The 18,654-nt window shown below is 37.0% G+C and overlaps 1 protein-coding gene across 1 annotated transcript in view; it reads right to left on the bottom strand.

Moving 5' to 3' along the window:
* Positions 1-9,976: 9,976 nt before the first annotated feature.
* Positions 9,977-18,654, bottom strand: part of B3GNT9 (UDP-GlcNAc:betaGal beta-1,3-N-acetylglucosaminyltransferase 9) — a 56,903-nt gene continuing 48,225 nt past the window's right edge. Inside the window, exon 2 of the mRNA XM_044081835.1 lies at positions 9,977-11,674. Coding sequence (XP_043937770.1) covers positions 10,390-11,607 — 1,218 coding nt within the window. The 5' untranslated portion in view covers positions 11,608-11,674 and the 3' untranslated portion in view covers positions 9,977-10,389. The remainder of the gene's footprint in view (positions 11,675-18,654) is intronic.

Genomic DNA, 18,654 nt, shown 5'->3' with positions numbered 1-18,654 from the left:
AAGTAACTTGCTAAAAGAAACTATTTGGTTGTATATTTGAGAGTGTTATTATGAAGGAGAAATGCCCTTGTAAGTTATTAGGAGTAATTTAAGACAGAGGTGAGAACTCCCTGCTTATTGGCTGAATCATTTGGGCCAGTAGAATGGTGACTGGTATGTTAGTAGAGAGTGTTGTGATATCTAGAGTAAAGGAAGTAATATAGAGGTGAATGGGATGATGGTAGGATAGAATAATAAAGAGCTGTGAAGCATAAGAAGGCAGTGTGAAGCTGGCTTTCCCTGGACCCGAGAAGGAATTTAAAGAAAATCTATGTCAGGCAGGAAACTGCTAATCCACAGAAGGTAAGAAGAGTGTATAGAAGTGAAAAAAAACAGGTGCACTTAAAGAGAACTGAATATTAGGCTACATAGAATTATATAGCAACAGTGATTAAATTGTACACAGGATTATTATCAAGCACTTAAACGGTAATTAAAAATATGGATTGTGGATAATGACTGAAAAGGAATGGCCTGTGTTAATTAAGTGGCTTACATGGCTTACAAATGTAAGGTTGGAGGGTAAAGTTGTACAAGACATGTAGGATGTGCAGAATGCTAAAATCTGCTGGGGAAGCTTAAAAGACGTTGGCATGATGTACTAAAAGCAGAAAAAGGGGAAGTGCAATGGAATCAAAGCAATATGTTACCTAGATATGTGAGTTAAAATCTAAACACTTTCACATATTTACATGGCAATGTTTGCTTCATTATTTTTATATACATACAAGGCTTGGTAAAATGTATGCAACAAGGAATGTGTCATGTTAGCACTTTAACAGAGGATAAAGGAGTGCTTATATACTTATGGTCTGGTGATAATTTAATGGCATTCAAGTAGAGGGTTTTGTTAGGAGGCTAGTCAAAGCTTATATATAAATGAATCCACAGTTGTTCTTAAGTGGACTTATGTGAAAAGAGATAATGGCACCGCAAAAAAAGTTATACCAAGAAGGTGTAAGTCATCAGTGAGCTCTTCTTTGATTGGTGTGAAAAACATAATAAAGGAAGTAATTGGAATGGAAGAAAAAGCAAGTGATGGTATGTCTAGAAAACAATTTTTAAATCAATTGATACCTTGGCGTCAAAATCTGGACGAGGAACAATAGATTCAATAAGGGTTGAATATTAGTTTGGGGAGATGGGAAGGCCAATTAAAGATGGATTGCGTATGAAAGAAAGTGGAGATCTGATGCAAAATATTGAATTTTAATAGGTGACTTAGGTAACAGTGCAATAAAATGTAAAAAGGCTGAAAGGAATTGTTCTTTTTTATTTGTTTATATTACATTGACCCAGTATAACTTGAAGAAAGAGTTAAATAAATACATGTATAATGTAATAAAATATATGCTTTAATACTTGATTTTATATAAGTTTAGCTATGAAATTTAAAATCTTTTTTGTTTTTTTTTGTACAAATGGAAGAATTAGTCATGAAAGTAAAAAGAAATAAATTGATAAGGTGAATATTCCACTTTATTTTCCATGACTACAAATTTGTTGTGAATGAATTGCTTTCTCAAGCCATCTCCTTCTCCCACCACTTCCATCCCATCACTTTGTTATATCATAACACAACACTACCACAGAACTGGTAGTCATCATTTGGTATTGACAACTTTGTTACATCATAACACAACACTACCACAGAACTGATAGTCATCATTTGGCATTGACAAATGGTTGTTGTAAATGTGCTCTTACTTCAGTGCTCTTGTTTCTCTATAGTTGAACAAAGGATGCTAACTTTGAAATTATATTTCTCTGTTATTCTATATCTATATTGATCTTGCTATCGCTATTAACTTTTCATAGCAGGTAGAGTGTATTGTGCATTCATACTTATACTGTGGTGGAATAGTGTAATGAAATGATTCCTTCAATAGTTGGGCTTGTTTGTTGCAGTTTATTTCTTGGTCTAAGTTTATTGAAATGTTATACTAATACTGAACTAAAAACTACAAAACAGAAAAATGAAAAAGAGGATGCCCTGTTCCTGTTATTTTAAATCAAGAACTTCTATTTTTAGAAACCAGTATGTCTAATGCTCGGCCAGTTACATGAGCTTGCTTTCAATGAAGCTGGGATTCTGTTGTTTGTGGATCACAGGCTACTGCCAAGTTATGTTTACTAAAATGATTTATAATGGTGGATGAATTAATTATGCACTGATGTATAGTGCCACTGTGACGTCTTTGTATGAGGAAACCTACTGTGTTCTTTATATATAGTTCTGTTGGAAACCTAGTTAAGATTATGTACTTTGTGTCAAAATCTAACATTATATAATAACTAAATCGGTAAATAATCTCACTGCAGTAGTATGTCATTCATTCTTTCAATTAAAAAAAATGAGATAACAGTTGTATTCCATATACAAACAATTCAAAATACAACACCTTGTGATGATTCCAGGCAACTATACCAGCAGGAATATGCTGTAATGTATATTATGTTGTAACCTGCTGGAAACTGCATACTGAATATTGAATTCAGGTTTGTTTTTGAACCTGTGATTTCCTTCCTCTTCTATGGTACCCTACTGCATTATGCTTATTTACAGTGACATGGCATTATAGGCTCTTAGGTTCATAGGTAAGTACTAGGCTATCTGCCCGGGGGCATCTATAAGCCTAGCCAGAATGTGTTGGCTTTCGCCGCCCCCTTAGATTAGTTCCCTGTGCCTCTGTCCAGCAGAGCCACTGCAGTGATCCCCGGGGTAAATTTTCAGTTTCCCATCCACTCATCAAGGTTTCTGTTGAAGAGTGTTAGTAAGGGGCTCTGCCTAATGTAGATTGGAATCCTGTTCCAAAGCATGGGGAGTCTCTGGGACAGGAATCTATCCCTCCAGCATGTCCTATTTATCGTTGTGGTGAGGTTTAGATCCCTAGAGCGTGTGGCTCTTGGGGATTTGTTTTTTTTTTAGGTGGAGCATGTCCATCAATTCTGGGTTGGACATGGCCTTGTATGTCAGGCAGAGACCACTCTGAGTAAACGGTATGCAACCAAGTACAGCTGGAGTTTCTTTAGTCCGGCTGCATAGAGCATCTCTTTGAGGCCAGTAATCCTCTTGGTGAGGTACTTCTGTGGTCTTTCCAACTGTTGCAGGTGTCTTGTAAGGTACATCCCAAATGGGGTGTTGTACTCTATGATGGGTCTGATGAGTGATGAGTAGAGGGGCTCAATAACCTCTTTTGTTCTAGATGCAAACCCTTTTGTGATTAAGTGGGTCACATAGAAAGATTTTTTAACCACCTTGGCAATATGATTATCAAAGGAGAGATTGCTATCTACTTGGATCCCCAGATCTCTTATTACATTTTCTGTATTTAGGGGACTTAGTTTTTTCCAAAGGGGATGACTATGCACTTTTCGGCATTTAGCTTGAGGCCATGATTTTGACACCAGGTATTCGTCTCAGTGAGACCTTTCTGGAGGATGTCTGTATCAGCCTATTTAATCAATGGGCGAAGGAGACAATAAACCTCTCCAATTTATATTTAGACACTGCTGAAGCTTTTCATCATGTTGAAACCCTTCAAATACTTTGAGAACACAGAACAGCCTTAACTTGTGACTTTACTTTCACAAGTGAGCCTGTGTCCAGACTACTGTTTTAGGATTTCTGGGTGTGATCAATTTGCCTCTTTGAAGTTAAATGTGTTCCTTCAAAGTCCAAAGTGTTAGGAGGTGGCTGCAATGAGCTAGCACTTAACTGAATCAATCTGTCTGCTTTGATAGCTTTTCTTTTAATTAATGTATGTATTTGGTTGCCACATGTACCCCATATTGGAGCCTGTCTCTCTTCTCTCATGGCCTCGGTTCAGCAGTCAGTTACACTGACAGAGGGATAGGTAGAAGAGGAATCTTTCAGATTTCTAAAAAAAATCAGTATGATAAAGTGTACAACAATGATTCACTGTATGTCTTACAGCAACTAGTAGTGACCTAACATCATAAATCACAGCAAGGTGGGAAGTGACAAGTTCTCAACTGTACCTGCACAATGAGGGTACATCCAAGACACACTGGGTTGTCATCTTGGTGGAAGGGAATGTAGGAAGAAAAGTCTTCCCTCCCCCCATGAGTAGGATGAGGTAAATGCGCAGCAGCTTGACACTGATGACTTACTTTCTTTTATACTTCACTAGTTCTCGGGTCAAAAATTTCTTAAAAGAGAAGATGTCAGATCAGCAACTCTATGAAAAGGACCAGAGGTACAGCTGTATAATGAATTAAAAAACAAAAACAAACAAAAAAAAAAAAAACAAAGAAAAGCCTCAGCATTCAATTACATTAGCAATTATGTTGTACTAAGCAGGCAGCAATATGTGCAATGAATGCTGGAACACACCATGTCCATTTCAGTTTGTGTTGCTTTCTATAAATAAATACAACTTAGTTAAGGCATATTTTTATTTAACATTATAATGATTATTACACATTTTCAGGTATCACAGTATATGACTGTTACAAAACATTAGTGCATTAAGTAAATTACTTGCTTTTGTAAAGTGCAGTATATCTAAACACCAAGCTATGCATGCTTTCCCAAAACAAAAGTTTGAGTACTTCAGTTTTTAAAGGCTTTTAGATTCACAGAAAGCATGAACATAACAAGTGAGTGGTTATCTTTCAAGTTGGTGCACTTGACATCAGAATAGCATATGTTAAAATGTACAGTGGTTTATGAGTCTGTGAAGTCCCAAACAGGAAATAATTAGTTTGCTTTTCATTGATGATTGCTTTCAGTTCCTCAGTAATACATATTCAAAGATCACAAAACTCATTACAGAGCCACCAAGCACACAAAAAATTACACTTCCTTTAACTAAAATGCGTTGCTTTAATACTACTAATTTTCCCATTCTGAGCATAGTACCTTCAAATCCACAGTTATTGTTTTTACATATTACTCCTGCCTCATAGGCAGTCATTCCTTGATTCATTGATAATATGTACCATGGTGCAATGATTGGGTTTTATTTGACTCACTAATCAAGTCCTGGTTCCATAAAACCATCCATAAAATTCTATCTATCTAGTATATGTTCAGTACATTTAACTATTTAATAATGTGTCCTTTTTATTGCACTAGTAAGAATGCTTTCAATTTCTAATTTTTATTTGCTTGTGTATTTCATTTTTTTTTTCAAAACATCTGTTTTTAAATTTTGGCAAAAACATGCACTACTCACCCTAAACCTTTAAAAGCCCCCATGAAAGACAGAACTATTTTTTACTAAAAAATAGTCCAAGATTTACTTTAAAATGCAGGTAGCTAGGAAAGCCAAAATTTGGTGTTATCTATGGTGACATTTAAATTTTGCTTGCAGGAAAATTCTTAGTAAAGCACAGAGACTTCTTGCATTTGAACATTTACAACTGTCATATTCATAATGTTTGCATATTAATAGGCATTTATTAGTAGACTTTGTAAAATCATGAAGATTATGAGGCTGCATTTATTCATTTAGACACAAGTACATTACTGTAATGTTGGGGCGCCAGAGCACGTGAAGGTAGCTAACGTCTGGCCTAGCTCTGTCCCAGGGAAACACACTGTATTCATATTTGCACAGACATGCGTTTTTGAGATTCTTTAGTTTTTAGTCAGCTTCTAAGAAAATGAAAGCACCTTTGCTTTTTCCTGTAGATCCAAAAAAGCCTTAGGTCTCCTCTCCTCAGCTTATCTGTCATCATATCCATTATTCAACATAAAACCCATTCTGGCATGTATGTGTATATCACTCAAGAGACCTCAGAGATTCATAACTAAATGCAACAATGTTCTCAAGACCCTCAGTAAGTTAGACTGGCAGCCCTGTCTCTGTACTTGGTGTCTTATAGATTCTTTTGTGACCATCAGTGTCTAGCCTTTTGAGCCAAGAAAGTTGCAACCCTCCTTGACCTGTTATTCCTTTGCAGAATAGATGATTCCTCAAATACCTAGTTAAAGGAATTAAACCTTCATCGACAGATAAATAAGACCCATTGTCATGATACATTCATATCCGAATATGTTCCCCTCCTCTGCAACAGGCTTGTACTACATGTCAAGTTGAGAAGTAGCAAGGGTGCCAACTTCAAGGTAAATCTAGACATTTAGATGGGCAGCTTCCCATTCTCCCTCAGGCTATTTTGTGTTGCTCTCTTTGAGGATGCAGGGTATTTTTATATGGTTTCTTGGCTAAGCTTGTAATGGTCTACAAAATGATTGCTTATTACTTACCTATGAATCTGCATGTGTGCCCTTATGTTCAGGATAATAGATATGTGTTTATGTCTCTTTGTGTTGAGGGGAAGGATGAATGGGTTTCCAATATGAAGAATTGGTGGGAAAGAGAAAATAACAATGACTTTTTTGCCTTTTACAGATAAGAAAGGTATTTTCTTCACATCAGCAGAATTACTGATAATTGAAGTTGATAAGGGAAGGATGATAATTTTTATAAGATTTCAATGTTTAATAATACTATTGGGTAATAGGTGCACACATTACCACAGAAAAAGATTAGAAAGGTGCTTTACTGTAGAATGCAGGACATCTCTGGAAAAACTTGTTGAAAAATAAGGATGGAGAAAAACTAGGTACTTTTGATTGAGGTTCCGGGAGAAGACACTGGCAGATTGAGCATTCCTATTTTACATCTGTTTTATCCATTTTAATGCAGTGAACAACATTGCAGAAGCTCAGAGATAAACATACTCTTCCATCTCCAAAAAGCAAAATACTGACTTCCATGATATGGAGCAAATTGGTAAAACGTGGAACACTTACTAATACCCTATTAATAACATCAACTAGGAAGCTCGGAGCTTATTTAAAATGTACTTCTTTACACTTGTAAAAGATGTTTTTATGAGTTGATGTGGTTCAGTGTCATTTAGCATGGGCATTAGTTAAAAAAATCTTAACAATGAATGTGTGTCAAATACTTTTAGTGTGGAACAGCACAGTGAAACATGATCTTTTTAAGACTGAAAATAAACATTCCTCATAATGAGCTACAGTTAACATATATGTGGCCCTATGCAATGACAATATTGAGAAAGCATTGTACTGCACTATAATTTTTTTCACTGTCTTTTGGCATATCATGTCAGTCAATAATCTAACTAATCATCATAACTCTGACCATTTATTCTGAAACTGGGTGATATCTGACTGTGGCATGACCATCATTCAGGCAGTCATCAGGGGATTTTTTATGCATCCTACAGTTCCATTGTGCTTGCTCACAAGGTCCCAAGGGGTAGTATGTGGACGTACACCTTCTTCTGCAAGTGCCGTTATACATAGCATTACCCCCTGCCCCATTAATGTAGATACCTCTGACCACCTCCAGTATCCACCAGGGATTATAGGTAAAGCCAAAGCCTCTGAACACATGCCCCTAACCCACACTCCTGGGAGAGGCAAGCAGACTTTGCTTGTCATTTCTCTCCTTCTCCAGCTGACTAGTCCTTTTTCCCATCATTGGCCAGGCTATAACTGAAGCCAGCTAAGCTAGGTCATAGCCAGGGCTTTATCCTTGTAAGACATGGAGCCTGTAACACACACTGTATAAGTTATGGAAATTTAGTCAAAGAAAAGTACTTACTGAGTGGATTGTTTGTTACATGGTTATGCCCCTGTACTAAGCCTGACTAGTTATGTATCTCTTAATACTTTGCTCTTCCTACCCCTTCTACTCATTAACTGTAATTCCTTCCTTATTAACCATAATACTATCTCCCTCTAGAACATCTTGATTGTACTAGCATGCTATGTTATGCCTGTATTCTGCACTGCTGAATTTATTGTGATTACCTGTAATATGCATTGTAAATATGATTTTTTTGTTTAATGTTTCCTTATTTGTTATCTTGTTAATTTCATTGTTCTCCTTATTTGTTATCTTGTTAATTTCATTGTTCTATCTTGGAGCTTATCTCCCTGGGCCTCTACTGAAAATGGACATGTATCCAGTTAGACTAGCCCGGTCAACAAATGTAAAATAAAATAAAATAAAATAAAATAAAATAAAATAATAATAAATAAATAATACTTCAACTGAACTTAATGTTTTAGTCACAGTATTCTGAGACTACACAGGGAATGCTATGGGAAGCCTATCTCACACAATTCAGAGGGATAAAGTCGTGAGTGTAACACAGATGTCCTGGGATTTGCTACAGGCTCAGACAGTGGGGGAGGGTGAGACTGAGAAGCCAACACTAGCTCTTTCAACCTGGGGAGATGGAGGTGGTCTGGTATGCTGTATTTCTGACACCTGTTGGAAAAATGAGCATAAAACATGCAGCAGATTGACCAAGCATATGTATTTAGATTTGTCAAGCTATACTTGTGTGCTAATCTTCTGTACTCAAGCACAGAAGCAGTAAAGAGGGCATTGCTGGCAATTGTTTTGGCAAAAGTGTGCACATCACCCAACAGAGGAGAGGATAGGGTGCAAATAGAAAGCTTGAACACACTAGGTAATGGCCCACCCAGTGCTTGAATCACATTTTTCCAAGCCTGGATAATGAAGGTGCTACCAATAAGGTATTTCCTCCTGAAAAGAGGAGACCCCCCCCCCAGAGTGATTTGCTATGATACAGCCAGACTAGTGGTAATGGTGGTGGTAACAATAAATGGGACAGTAGGGTTTCCAGTATGGGCAGATCTTTAAGTAAGGTACAATATAAAAGCGTACAAAAATATTGAGGAGCTCACTAGAGACACAGCATTATAAAATGTATGTGTACATAGGTTCATAGGTTCATAGGTTCATACTAGGCTATCTGCCGAGGGGCATTTTTCAGCCTAGCCATGGTTTTTTGGCTTACCACCCACCTTTTATATGGGAACTATACCCATTATTTTGCTGTGCCTCTGTTGAGCAGTGACACTGAGGTAATCCCTGGGGTATATCTACATATCAGCAAAAGATTGCTTTCACAGTGATTTAATATATTCATTACAAGAAATAATGATGCATATAGGGATATTCAAGTCACCCTGTTTTTCTTCCCCAAGGATGAGCTGCTATTATCGCTATGCTCAGTATCTTACAGACTGCTAGGAGATTACCTGTGTCTGGCATACAAGTTATCCTCTGACCCATTACTGATGGATTTACTACACATCAGCAAGTCACATAACATCAGAAGTACTCAGTCTATGGATCTAAATCTCTTCTGCAACATCAGCAGATTGGTTTGGAGTGGCAGGTATATCTTGTAGATGATATGGCTACTGTGGAACAGACTACCCATCCACATAAACTAACGCTTATTCTTGTCCATGGTATGGCTGCCATGGAACAGACTACCCATCCGCATAAACTAACTCTCATTCTTGTCCATTTTCAAAAGCAACTTAAATCTATGGATGGGAAACAGAAAATGTATTCTCGCAATGCCCCTGTACTACTAATGGGCAGAGGGGACCCCTAAATTCTTTATCCCAGATTTTCTGTTATGATCCCAGTTATTCTCATTAGGGGTAATATATACTAATCGACCATGGGATGGGTAAGGCCAATCTACAACCAAATGGGATAGGTTATTTTTACCACAAATAGGGAAACTGGCAAGGCTTAAAATGGCCCATTAGGGCAGCTAGCCTAATACTTACTTACTTATGAACCTGTATGAACAACCTTGAATCTTGAAAATCATACACTAGTATCTCAGCTCATTGATAAGGCCATTGCTACTTATAGGCACAGCTTTCTGTTTTATTGAAGTTTCATAATAGAAATGCATATTTTTAACTACTGCCACTGAGCATTCAGCCTGAGATTTTATAAATAGCGGACAGCTCCTCCTTATTTTTCTCTCTTATTTAGAAAGTTAATTATTATTATTATATTATAACAAATTGAAATAGGTTAGACCTAGTGCAATTTATAATAACATAATCTATGAATTATGAAAAGGTCAGACATATTCATTTTTTTCTGTATTTACAATTAACCTGTCAAACCTGGGCTGCCTGTACTCCAGTAAAAACAAAATAGTTTTATAATACTTTGGCCCCAGTTCACTAACATAAGTGAATCTTTAATGTTTTTGCTGTTATACTTGCTACTTAAATTATTCACAGTTTGTGTTATTTAGTGAACCGCAGTTGGAACTGACTTTTAGTCTGTTGAGCCATAAATTTACTAAAGGATGATAATAAGATCAGCATAAAGTAGACTTAGAATTTCTATTTTCATTCATAGATTATTTGTTTTTAGGTGAAATTGTTTTGGTTTAATTATAGCAAATTGGTTACCTTAATGATGAACTGTAAGAATGTCTAGTAATTATAGGGAAGATGATCACTGTCCTTTCCTGCATTATTCTGTAGCCATTTTAGCTTTTCTGCTTCCACCGAAATGGTCTCTCTATCACCTCCTTTTGAGTACAGGTGAGAGTAGGGTCATGAAGTAACTTCCACATGAGCCATATTTCAGCAACTTTTAAACTGTGGACTACCATCAACTCCTTGTAGAAACAAGGATTATATGTCTGTAGATGGGGTGCAGCAGAAGGTTTTATAATCCCAAAGGTTCTAAATCCCTCATGAGCAACTGGTTTAAGGCCAGTTCTCAACAAACACATACCCAGGAACACATCATCTATAGGAAAAAGCTCTACTTCATTACAAGCTTTGAAGAGTTTCTTCATGGTAAAAGCTGACATTAGAAAGCCCCCACCCCCTGCATAACTAGGATATAGTCCTTGCCCATATATTATTTCTGGGATGTAGTATTTGCTAGTCTTTGAACGAATAGGTTGTGCTTGAAGAATGATATCACCAACAAACAGGTCCTCATTGGCGTTGTAGGAATTCAAAAAATTAATTATGTTCTCTGTATTCACAAATACATCTGCATCTCCCTTAAAAATAAATTTCACATTGGAACAAAATTCATGGGCCCATTTCAAAAAATGAATTTCTTTCAGTGTCAGGTTAAAGAATGTATCAAGAAATTCCCAAAGTAAGATGTCTCCATAGGTTTCACTTTCATAATGAGCTAGGTCACGCCACAAAGGTAAAGCTGTTTGGTTCTTTGGAACAGCCAAAAGAAATATGCATCTAACTTCTAATCCATTTATCTGGCCTTCCTTCCCCCAAGTTTTACGAACAACTTCCCTTCTTTCAAAGTCTTCAAGAACTGACTTTATTGCAATGAGTAAAAATGGGTCATTGGAAGCTTTCCTACATTTTCTAGGCTGGTTGATCAACAACTGAAAATGTCTCTTGTCTTTATCCAAAAGATACTGATGGAAATTGAAAGAGGAAGGTGGTGTTACTGTTGTTGCTGATGCACTTGGCAAGCTCTTGTCAACAACCTGGTCTTTTTCTTCACACCTGTGTTCATTTTGAGTTACTGAGATGTCATCCTCTAAAGCAATTGTCTTAACAGCTTCAGTTGAGGAAATACGTATGTTTGTTAAAGGCCCAAATGTGTACTTTTCTTGTCTCTCTCTTGGTGAAAGAACATCAAAATGTAAATAAATTAAAAGGCAAAGTATGATAACCAAGAAGAGGGTGCAGATCACATCAGTTTTCAGATGCACTTTCATGGTCTCGAAAAGAAGCAGACATCACAATTTACCAGAGGCACTGATGTTTCTGTTATATTTTCTCTGGCTGGAATGAGAAATAAAAAAGCTTTAACAAAAATGAACATTGTCAAACGTGTATACTTTCCTTTTACAAGTGTGTTCATAATTTAATAAAAAAGTCATCCATTTGTTTCTGTATATAGATAACATTGTTTTTATCCTTTCAAAAAATATTGACTTAAGTAAGATATGGTATCTGTATACAGAAAACAGTTAACAACTGGAACAGCCAGTTCATACAGATTAGGCACCTACACAGCTTATACATGTATAGTCAGTTAACAGTAGATATTGCCCCTTTCATGGCATTTGTATGACCTAGATGAGCTCATCTCCTGCAAGATAAAGGGTGGGGTCAGATGTGATGCCAGTAAAATAGCAAGCAGTAGCAGCAGTAGGATGAATTAAAACAGACTAGACTCTGTAGTGGAAGCTAACTCTTGGAACTAGACTTAGTTGTCCTTAACTCTATACACAGCATTGGTTCTAGAGTCAGACTTTTCAAGCTGGGGAAGTGTCTCTCCTGACATGGAATTAAACAAGAGAAGATTACCTGGGCAGGTATGAGGATACCTGGAAGCAATATCCTGGAGCCATTTTGCTGGGGTTTCTGCCCATAAATGAGAGGGTCATCTTCACATGACTGCATATTGCAGAAAGTAAAAACTTTTGTGTTGTTTGTGCATGTGTATTAAATAGGCATTTTGAGTATTTTGCTATCTTACAGATGATGGGTATAGAGTTTGACAGGTGCCATCTACAGATTATTTTTTTCTACTAGGAAATTTCATTGGCCATGTGTGGTTTGATGGGTATACCTGGAGGAGAGTGACTGGAAAGAATGTCTTGGCTTAGCTGAACTGAAGTGGTGAATTATTGTTGACCTTCTGTCATATTCATGTGTTACCCATAACAAACACCATGACTGAACACAAGTACGCTCATGAGTATACTTGGTACCAGAGCAGTACGGGTCAAAGTTCAATGATTGATTTGTATTTTTGATATTAGACCTGATGTGGTATGTCTGGACACTGAGGTCAAGAAAGGTGCTTGAGCTGTCTATTGATCAACATTTGGTGGTGATTTGTCTCAAATGTCAGGCACAGCAGCTGGAGAAGTCTTTAAAACTCAAATATACAGTGAGGGTGTCCTGTGAAAGCCTAGCAATGCTTTCATGTGGCATGACTTCAACTTTCACGTTCAGAAGATCTTGTACTGGAGATTTTGGGGACATATAATCTGAAATGACTTTTTTCAAGACCTCAGTGATTGAGGAATGAGAAGGAGCTACAGTAGAAAGGTGGATACTGTTTGTCATGAAGTTCATCCTAAGACACACTGGTGGAGACCAATGGTAGGGGAAGCAGTCAGGTAATGAAAAAGGCCTTACATGCAGTGGTAGCAGTGGGGGGGGGGGGTCCCTAGATTTGACTGACTTTATTTATTCATTTTGAAATTTGTTTACCAGGAAAATCTGACTGTGCATAGCACTCATTTTCAGTGGAGGTCCAGGAAGAAAAGCTCCAATAACAATACATTTAATACATGTGCAGTAATACATCATTTATAATGCAAGTGCGATGACAGAAGAGACAGCCTTGCAATAGTTACATAATGCAAATAAAGTGTTAAAACAGACAACAGAACAATATTTACATAAGTATTTACAGTTTTCTGTAATTAACTGGTTAGCATTATTCTTTTTCTACAACTTTTACAATTTGAGAGCTTGCTTGTTTATAGAAGAGAGATAAGCTTAGACTTTGCAGATGGGTCATTATTAAAAAGATCGATAAAAGGCACTTCAGAGGTAACCGCGGAGTCCAGGAATCAAAAAAGACTTTAATGATAAAAAGTAACAATACTTCCACGAACCACCAAACATAAAATGCTTAACAGAGTCAACACTTTTTTGTCCTCACTTTAGGACTTTATCACATATAACAAACTTCTTCAACCTGAAACCTTTATATATTATCAAAACATTAATTGGATAATTACACAATAAAAGATCAATCAAGTAACATAACTATGAATATAAATCCTAAAATGAGGATACACACATATTATTTTTGTAGAAAAACAAGTTTTTATTATTGGGTTAGGGTTTAAAGTTAGACATACAGGTAATTAATACAAATCTCGGATTTTTGATTTACAGAAAGTAATATGGGATTAATATATTTTTTGATAATGTCTATCTTGTTTGATTATAGATTTATATACATATTCTTAGTTCACAGGTTTTGTGTTTTTATTGCGAGTTGTATAAGAATTATTATTGTAAAGGGAGATTTTGCATTGGGAAGTGTGATTTTTTTAAGGCAGCTCCTTTTAGGATTTATATTCATATTTATGTTAATTGATTGATCTTTTTATTGTATAATTATCCAATTAATGTTGTGATAATGTATAAAGGTTACAGGTTGATGAAATTTGTTGTATCTGATGAAGTCCTAAAGTGGGGACGAAAAACACGGTGACTCTGTTAAGCATTTTATGTTTGGTGGTTTGTGGACATATTGTTACTATCTTTTTATCATTGAAGTCTTTTTGATTCCTGGACTCTGTGTTTATCTCTGCAGTGTCTTTTATTGATATTGTTGGTGGGCGACAAGCTTTGGCTGTATTCTTGGGTATGGTTTCCTTTTTTTCATATCATTATTAAAAAGAGATGGAGAGGATAGTGGACAGGGTAGAAGATGGGATGAGAGATAGGAAGATGACAGGCGGAGAGAAGAAGAGTGGATGAGAAAGAGAAGAGAATGAACAGAAGAAGAGAAATGACGATATTTAAGCCTGGTGTGATGCAAGTACAGAACCAGGACAGGGTGAGAAGGTGTTTTAGTGAGTGTTTAAATGAGTGCTAGATATCAGTCTAATGTCCATTGGGATATTGCTCCAAGAAATAAATACTAAGAAGCCAGAATGGCAGCAGCTGTGGTTTTCACTAAAGGCCCAAGTGTGGAAAGAGTATGATGAGGCCTTAGGAAATGACCTTGGATGGACTAGAAGAGGTGCTGGTAAGCCATTTATTAATTTGGGAGTAAGCAGGTTATTACCTAGCCTATTTTCATCAAGGATGAAGAAATGTTGACCTCAATTGAGGACATTGTTGAAAGGTATAAGGAGCACATTGAAGAATACATTTGAATCTGGTAGACACACCATTCTCTGAAGAGAAAAATACAAAAAGGATATGGATTAATTTTAATAGATGAAGTCATTGTAGTGATTAAATATTTCTGCTGCAGCAAAGCTGCGGGAGTGGATGTGGCGTATCTTGTCTACTGGGATGCTGAACTTAACAAACCTTTGTTGCATATAAGGCTGGAAAAATAGATCTGAATTGGAAAACTGGTGTACTGGTCACTATTTATTTTAATAAATGTGAGTGTAGACAGTATTCTAGTTAAAGGGATCACACTAATTAGCCTCTCTGGGAAGCCTATGCTAAGTGCTGGAAAGGAGGCGTTATTAAACTTTATGCAGATTCCGTGTTACCCATTGGATTCTAAATTGGCTATCTGATAGATCCCAGGTTTAGAAAGTTGCTGGTACATGCAGGTATAGCTAGCTACTCTGATGCCCAGTGCCTTCAATTCTAAGTTGAAGAGCAAAAAAAAAAAAAGTTCTCTGCCACAAAACACTAACCACTTCAGCTCTAACAAAAAAAAAATTATTTTCTTTTAAACATTTGTAGCAAGCACCTGTTACAGTTTAAGTCACACAAGCATGCTAACTGCTTCATTTCTTAAAAACACTTTTTTTCCTTTTAAGCTGTTGCAAACTGCTTCTACAGTTTATGTCTCACTCACAGAGTAATAAAGTGTTTTAATTCTAAAAAAACATCCTTTTCAAATTGTAGCAAACTATTGTTACAATTTGTCGAACAGCTGATGCAGTTTATAGCACACACAGAGCACTAAAAAACCTTGGTTCTAAAAAATCTTATTCCCTTTTTAAACTGTAGCAACTGCCCACCTTTGGACTCATACACCTGTTAGACTCCTTGGTCCATGTTTCAAGACAGGATGGGTGGTGAGATGCAAGCAAACCACACTTAGGACAGTCCAGCCCAGTTGGCAGTCCTGTGAACCCTCAGCTCCTGTGACCCACCATAAGGTTGTAGTGATGGTCATCTCCCATGGTGTCAGGGCATGTCAAGAGCTGCTACTGCTGTAGGCTTAACACTCCCCTTTGGGGAGGGGATCTATCTTTCCAACAGCCTTCCCTGCTCTCTGTGGCTGGCTGCACCACAAATTGGGAGCTAGGTGCTTCAGTTCAGACCACAACTGCAATATTGGTATTTGAATGCCAGTAATGCACTGTACTGAAGAATATTTGACATCTTCTGATTGCACCCCCTAGTACTTTGCACCTCGGGTGGCTGCCACCTTCACCCCACTCTAGCTATACTACTGCTGGTACCCTATCTGAATGTAAACTTGTAACTAGTGTGGTGCCACAGGTATCAGTGTGGGCCTTCTCTTGTTTGGCATTTATTTTGTAGACATCCAGTCCAATATACCATAAGTGTGGGTGACCAAGTTTGCTGATGACTGCAAGCTGGGCACTGTTATTACCTTATCCACTAATAATAAATAGCTCCAGTAAGAACTGTAAAAAAGTGAAGCATGGTGGCATTTGGCAAAGAAAGCTGTTCCTACCACATATGTTATAAAGGTACTTCTTGTGAGATAGACATGATCATAACAGACCTGGGTACTTACGTGGACAATTCTCTGTCATTCAGTTAGTATGTTTCCACCATAGCCAGGAAATCCTTCTATCTGGCCCAGTTAATTTCTAAGGCAATATCTTCAAAATCCAAAGAACTCATCCTACCTTTGTACATGTCTATTATCAGACCCATCATTGACTACAATGCCCCTTTTGGTATGTATAAATCAAGGCATACTGTACAAGTAGAAAGGCACCAAAGATATCTCACCAGGAAAATGAAATTCCTTAAATCCTTCAGCTATTCTGAGAGATTAGCACAACTCTCATTATGCTCTGTAGCCCACAGCTTACTCCAAGGTGCTGTGCATCTCACGTTTCAAGCCATAAAAGATCCAATCATATGTGAGCCCCTATTTCTTTGCAAAACTAGTGTCACTACAAACATGTGTACTAGGGACCTAAATGTACACCAACACATAAAGAAGACTCACTGAAAAGATAGATTCCTAACTCAGTGTATTCACAGCCTATGGAATAAGTTACCCCTACAGGTGAAACAAAGAACTGCTTTGACTACCTTGAAGGCTAGTCTTGATGACTGGATGGGGAGACACAAATTCACACCAGGACTCTCTTATGCAGCCCTTCTTGATTTTGGTGCAGCCAGCCACAGAGAGCAGGGAAGTGATTGAAAAGGGAGGCACAGTCTTTCAGGTGTGTCTGTTTAAAGGTGTATATGGCTAGGCATCTTATGGTCCCTTGTGATCACTTACCTGGTATTGTTCATATGTGCCTAAACATATTAATTTTTTTATCTACCTCTCTCTCTGTCTCTTTCTTTCAGCTCTTTTTGCTTTATATGCTGTGTTTTAGATTCATGTGTTAATAACCATTTAATGTGCACAATAAGTGAAAGTAGGTGAAAGAAGATATGATTTGAGTACACAAGTATATTAGAGAGCAAGTTGACAGAGTAGCTTTCAAGTAAAAAAGAAAGAGGAAGACTTGGGTGCACATATGGTAATTGAAGGGGGTAAGATTCAAAATGAACATGTGGAAGTTGTTTTTCAAACAGGATGGCACATCCTTGGAGTGCTGCTTTACCATAGGGTATGGCACAGCAATTGATAAAGAAGAACTTCAGAGAAGCATACATTAGATTGACGAGGGTGGTAAGTATTTGGATAAATGATTGCCTATGTTAGCCATAGCAAATGAACAGAGCAAATATGACAGTTATGTCTTCTGATGGCACTGCCATATGTTCAGATGTATGTTTGTATTTCTACCTTCTTGCAGTTTTTTAAAACATGAAAAGTGATTATAATAGATGTTCTCACATGCTTTCAAAATGATAGCTACTAAACTGTAAGACTATATTCTCAACTTTTGGTTTCTAGTATACATTGACTCCCAATGCACATCTTTCTTAGAAGTTCTTTTTTATTATTTTGCTATTATAAAGCAAATCTCTTTGATATCAAATTTGAATATTTGAATTTTTAGAATTTCATAGCTCTTTCATTAATATTCAGGTAAACAAAATGAAAAACTCCTTTATTGGTAATTACCACTCTGCACTGTCAGGAGTTAATCTGTAAACACCAAGTGAGACCCAAATATTCACAATAGTTAACACCCCACTTCCTCACGCATATATTACTGCATACAGTGATGCTGATGATGCACTCCTACCCTAGGCTGGCCTTAGGTCAATTAAACCTATTTGGCCCAAGGCAGGGTCTCATACTACAAGTATTGTTAGTGGAGCAGACTACATTTTCTGTTATGGATTGCACCAGTGGCTAGTCTAGTACTATTAGTATTGTAGTTTCACAACTTTCTCAAGTTTTAGTTGCTCATACTTCCATGGTAGTCATTTGCTGTTGCTAGAGTGTTCATCAGGGTTTTCAACCCAAAACTAAAGTCAGATTAACCATTAGATTTTATGCACTATAGCTATTGCAGAAGATAATAAAACCAGGTTTAATTAAGACTTGACAGTGGTACTGTATTTTCTTTTGTTTCTCTTACTGATGTGGAATATACAGTTACTTGCTAATGAATATCATTATAAACAAGTGTGGAATAGTCAGCTTCAGACAGTTTGAGGGCAAACACTAGTAAGCATAAACCCCCCCCCCAGAAACTGTGATGTGAGGTAACATCTTATTACCAAGATCGTGGAAGAGTATTAAGAACTTGATGGTGTAGGTAAGAAACATTTGCTCCAGTCACACATATGAACAAAATAATCCCAGAGAATTGAAACATGAGTTCCATGTGTGTGTTGAGTGGAGGGAATCAGAGATGGGT

Source organism: Protopterus annectens, chromosome 8.part1, assembly GCF_019279795.1.
Source record: "Protopterus annectens isolate FY-2018-M chromosome 8.part1, PAN1.0, whole genome shotgun sequence".
In the NCBI taxonomy this organism is placed as follows: Eukaryota; Metazoa; Chordata; order Ceratodontiformes; family Protopteridae; genus Protopterus; species Protopterus annectens.
Note: the sequence above shows the minus strand (reverse complement) of the source record. Positions and strands in the feature narration are given on the sequence as shown.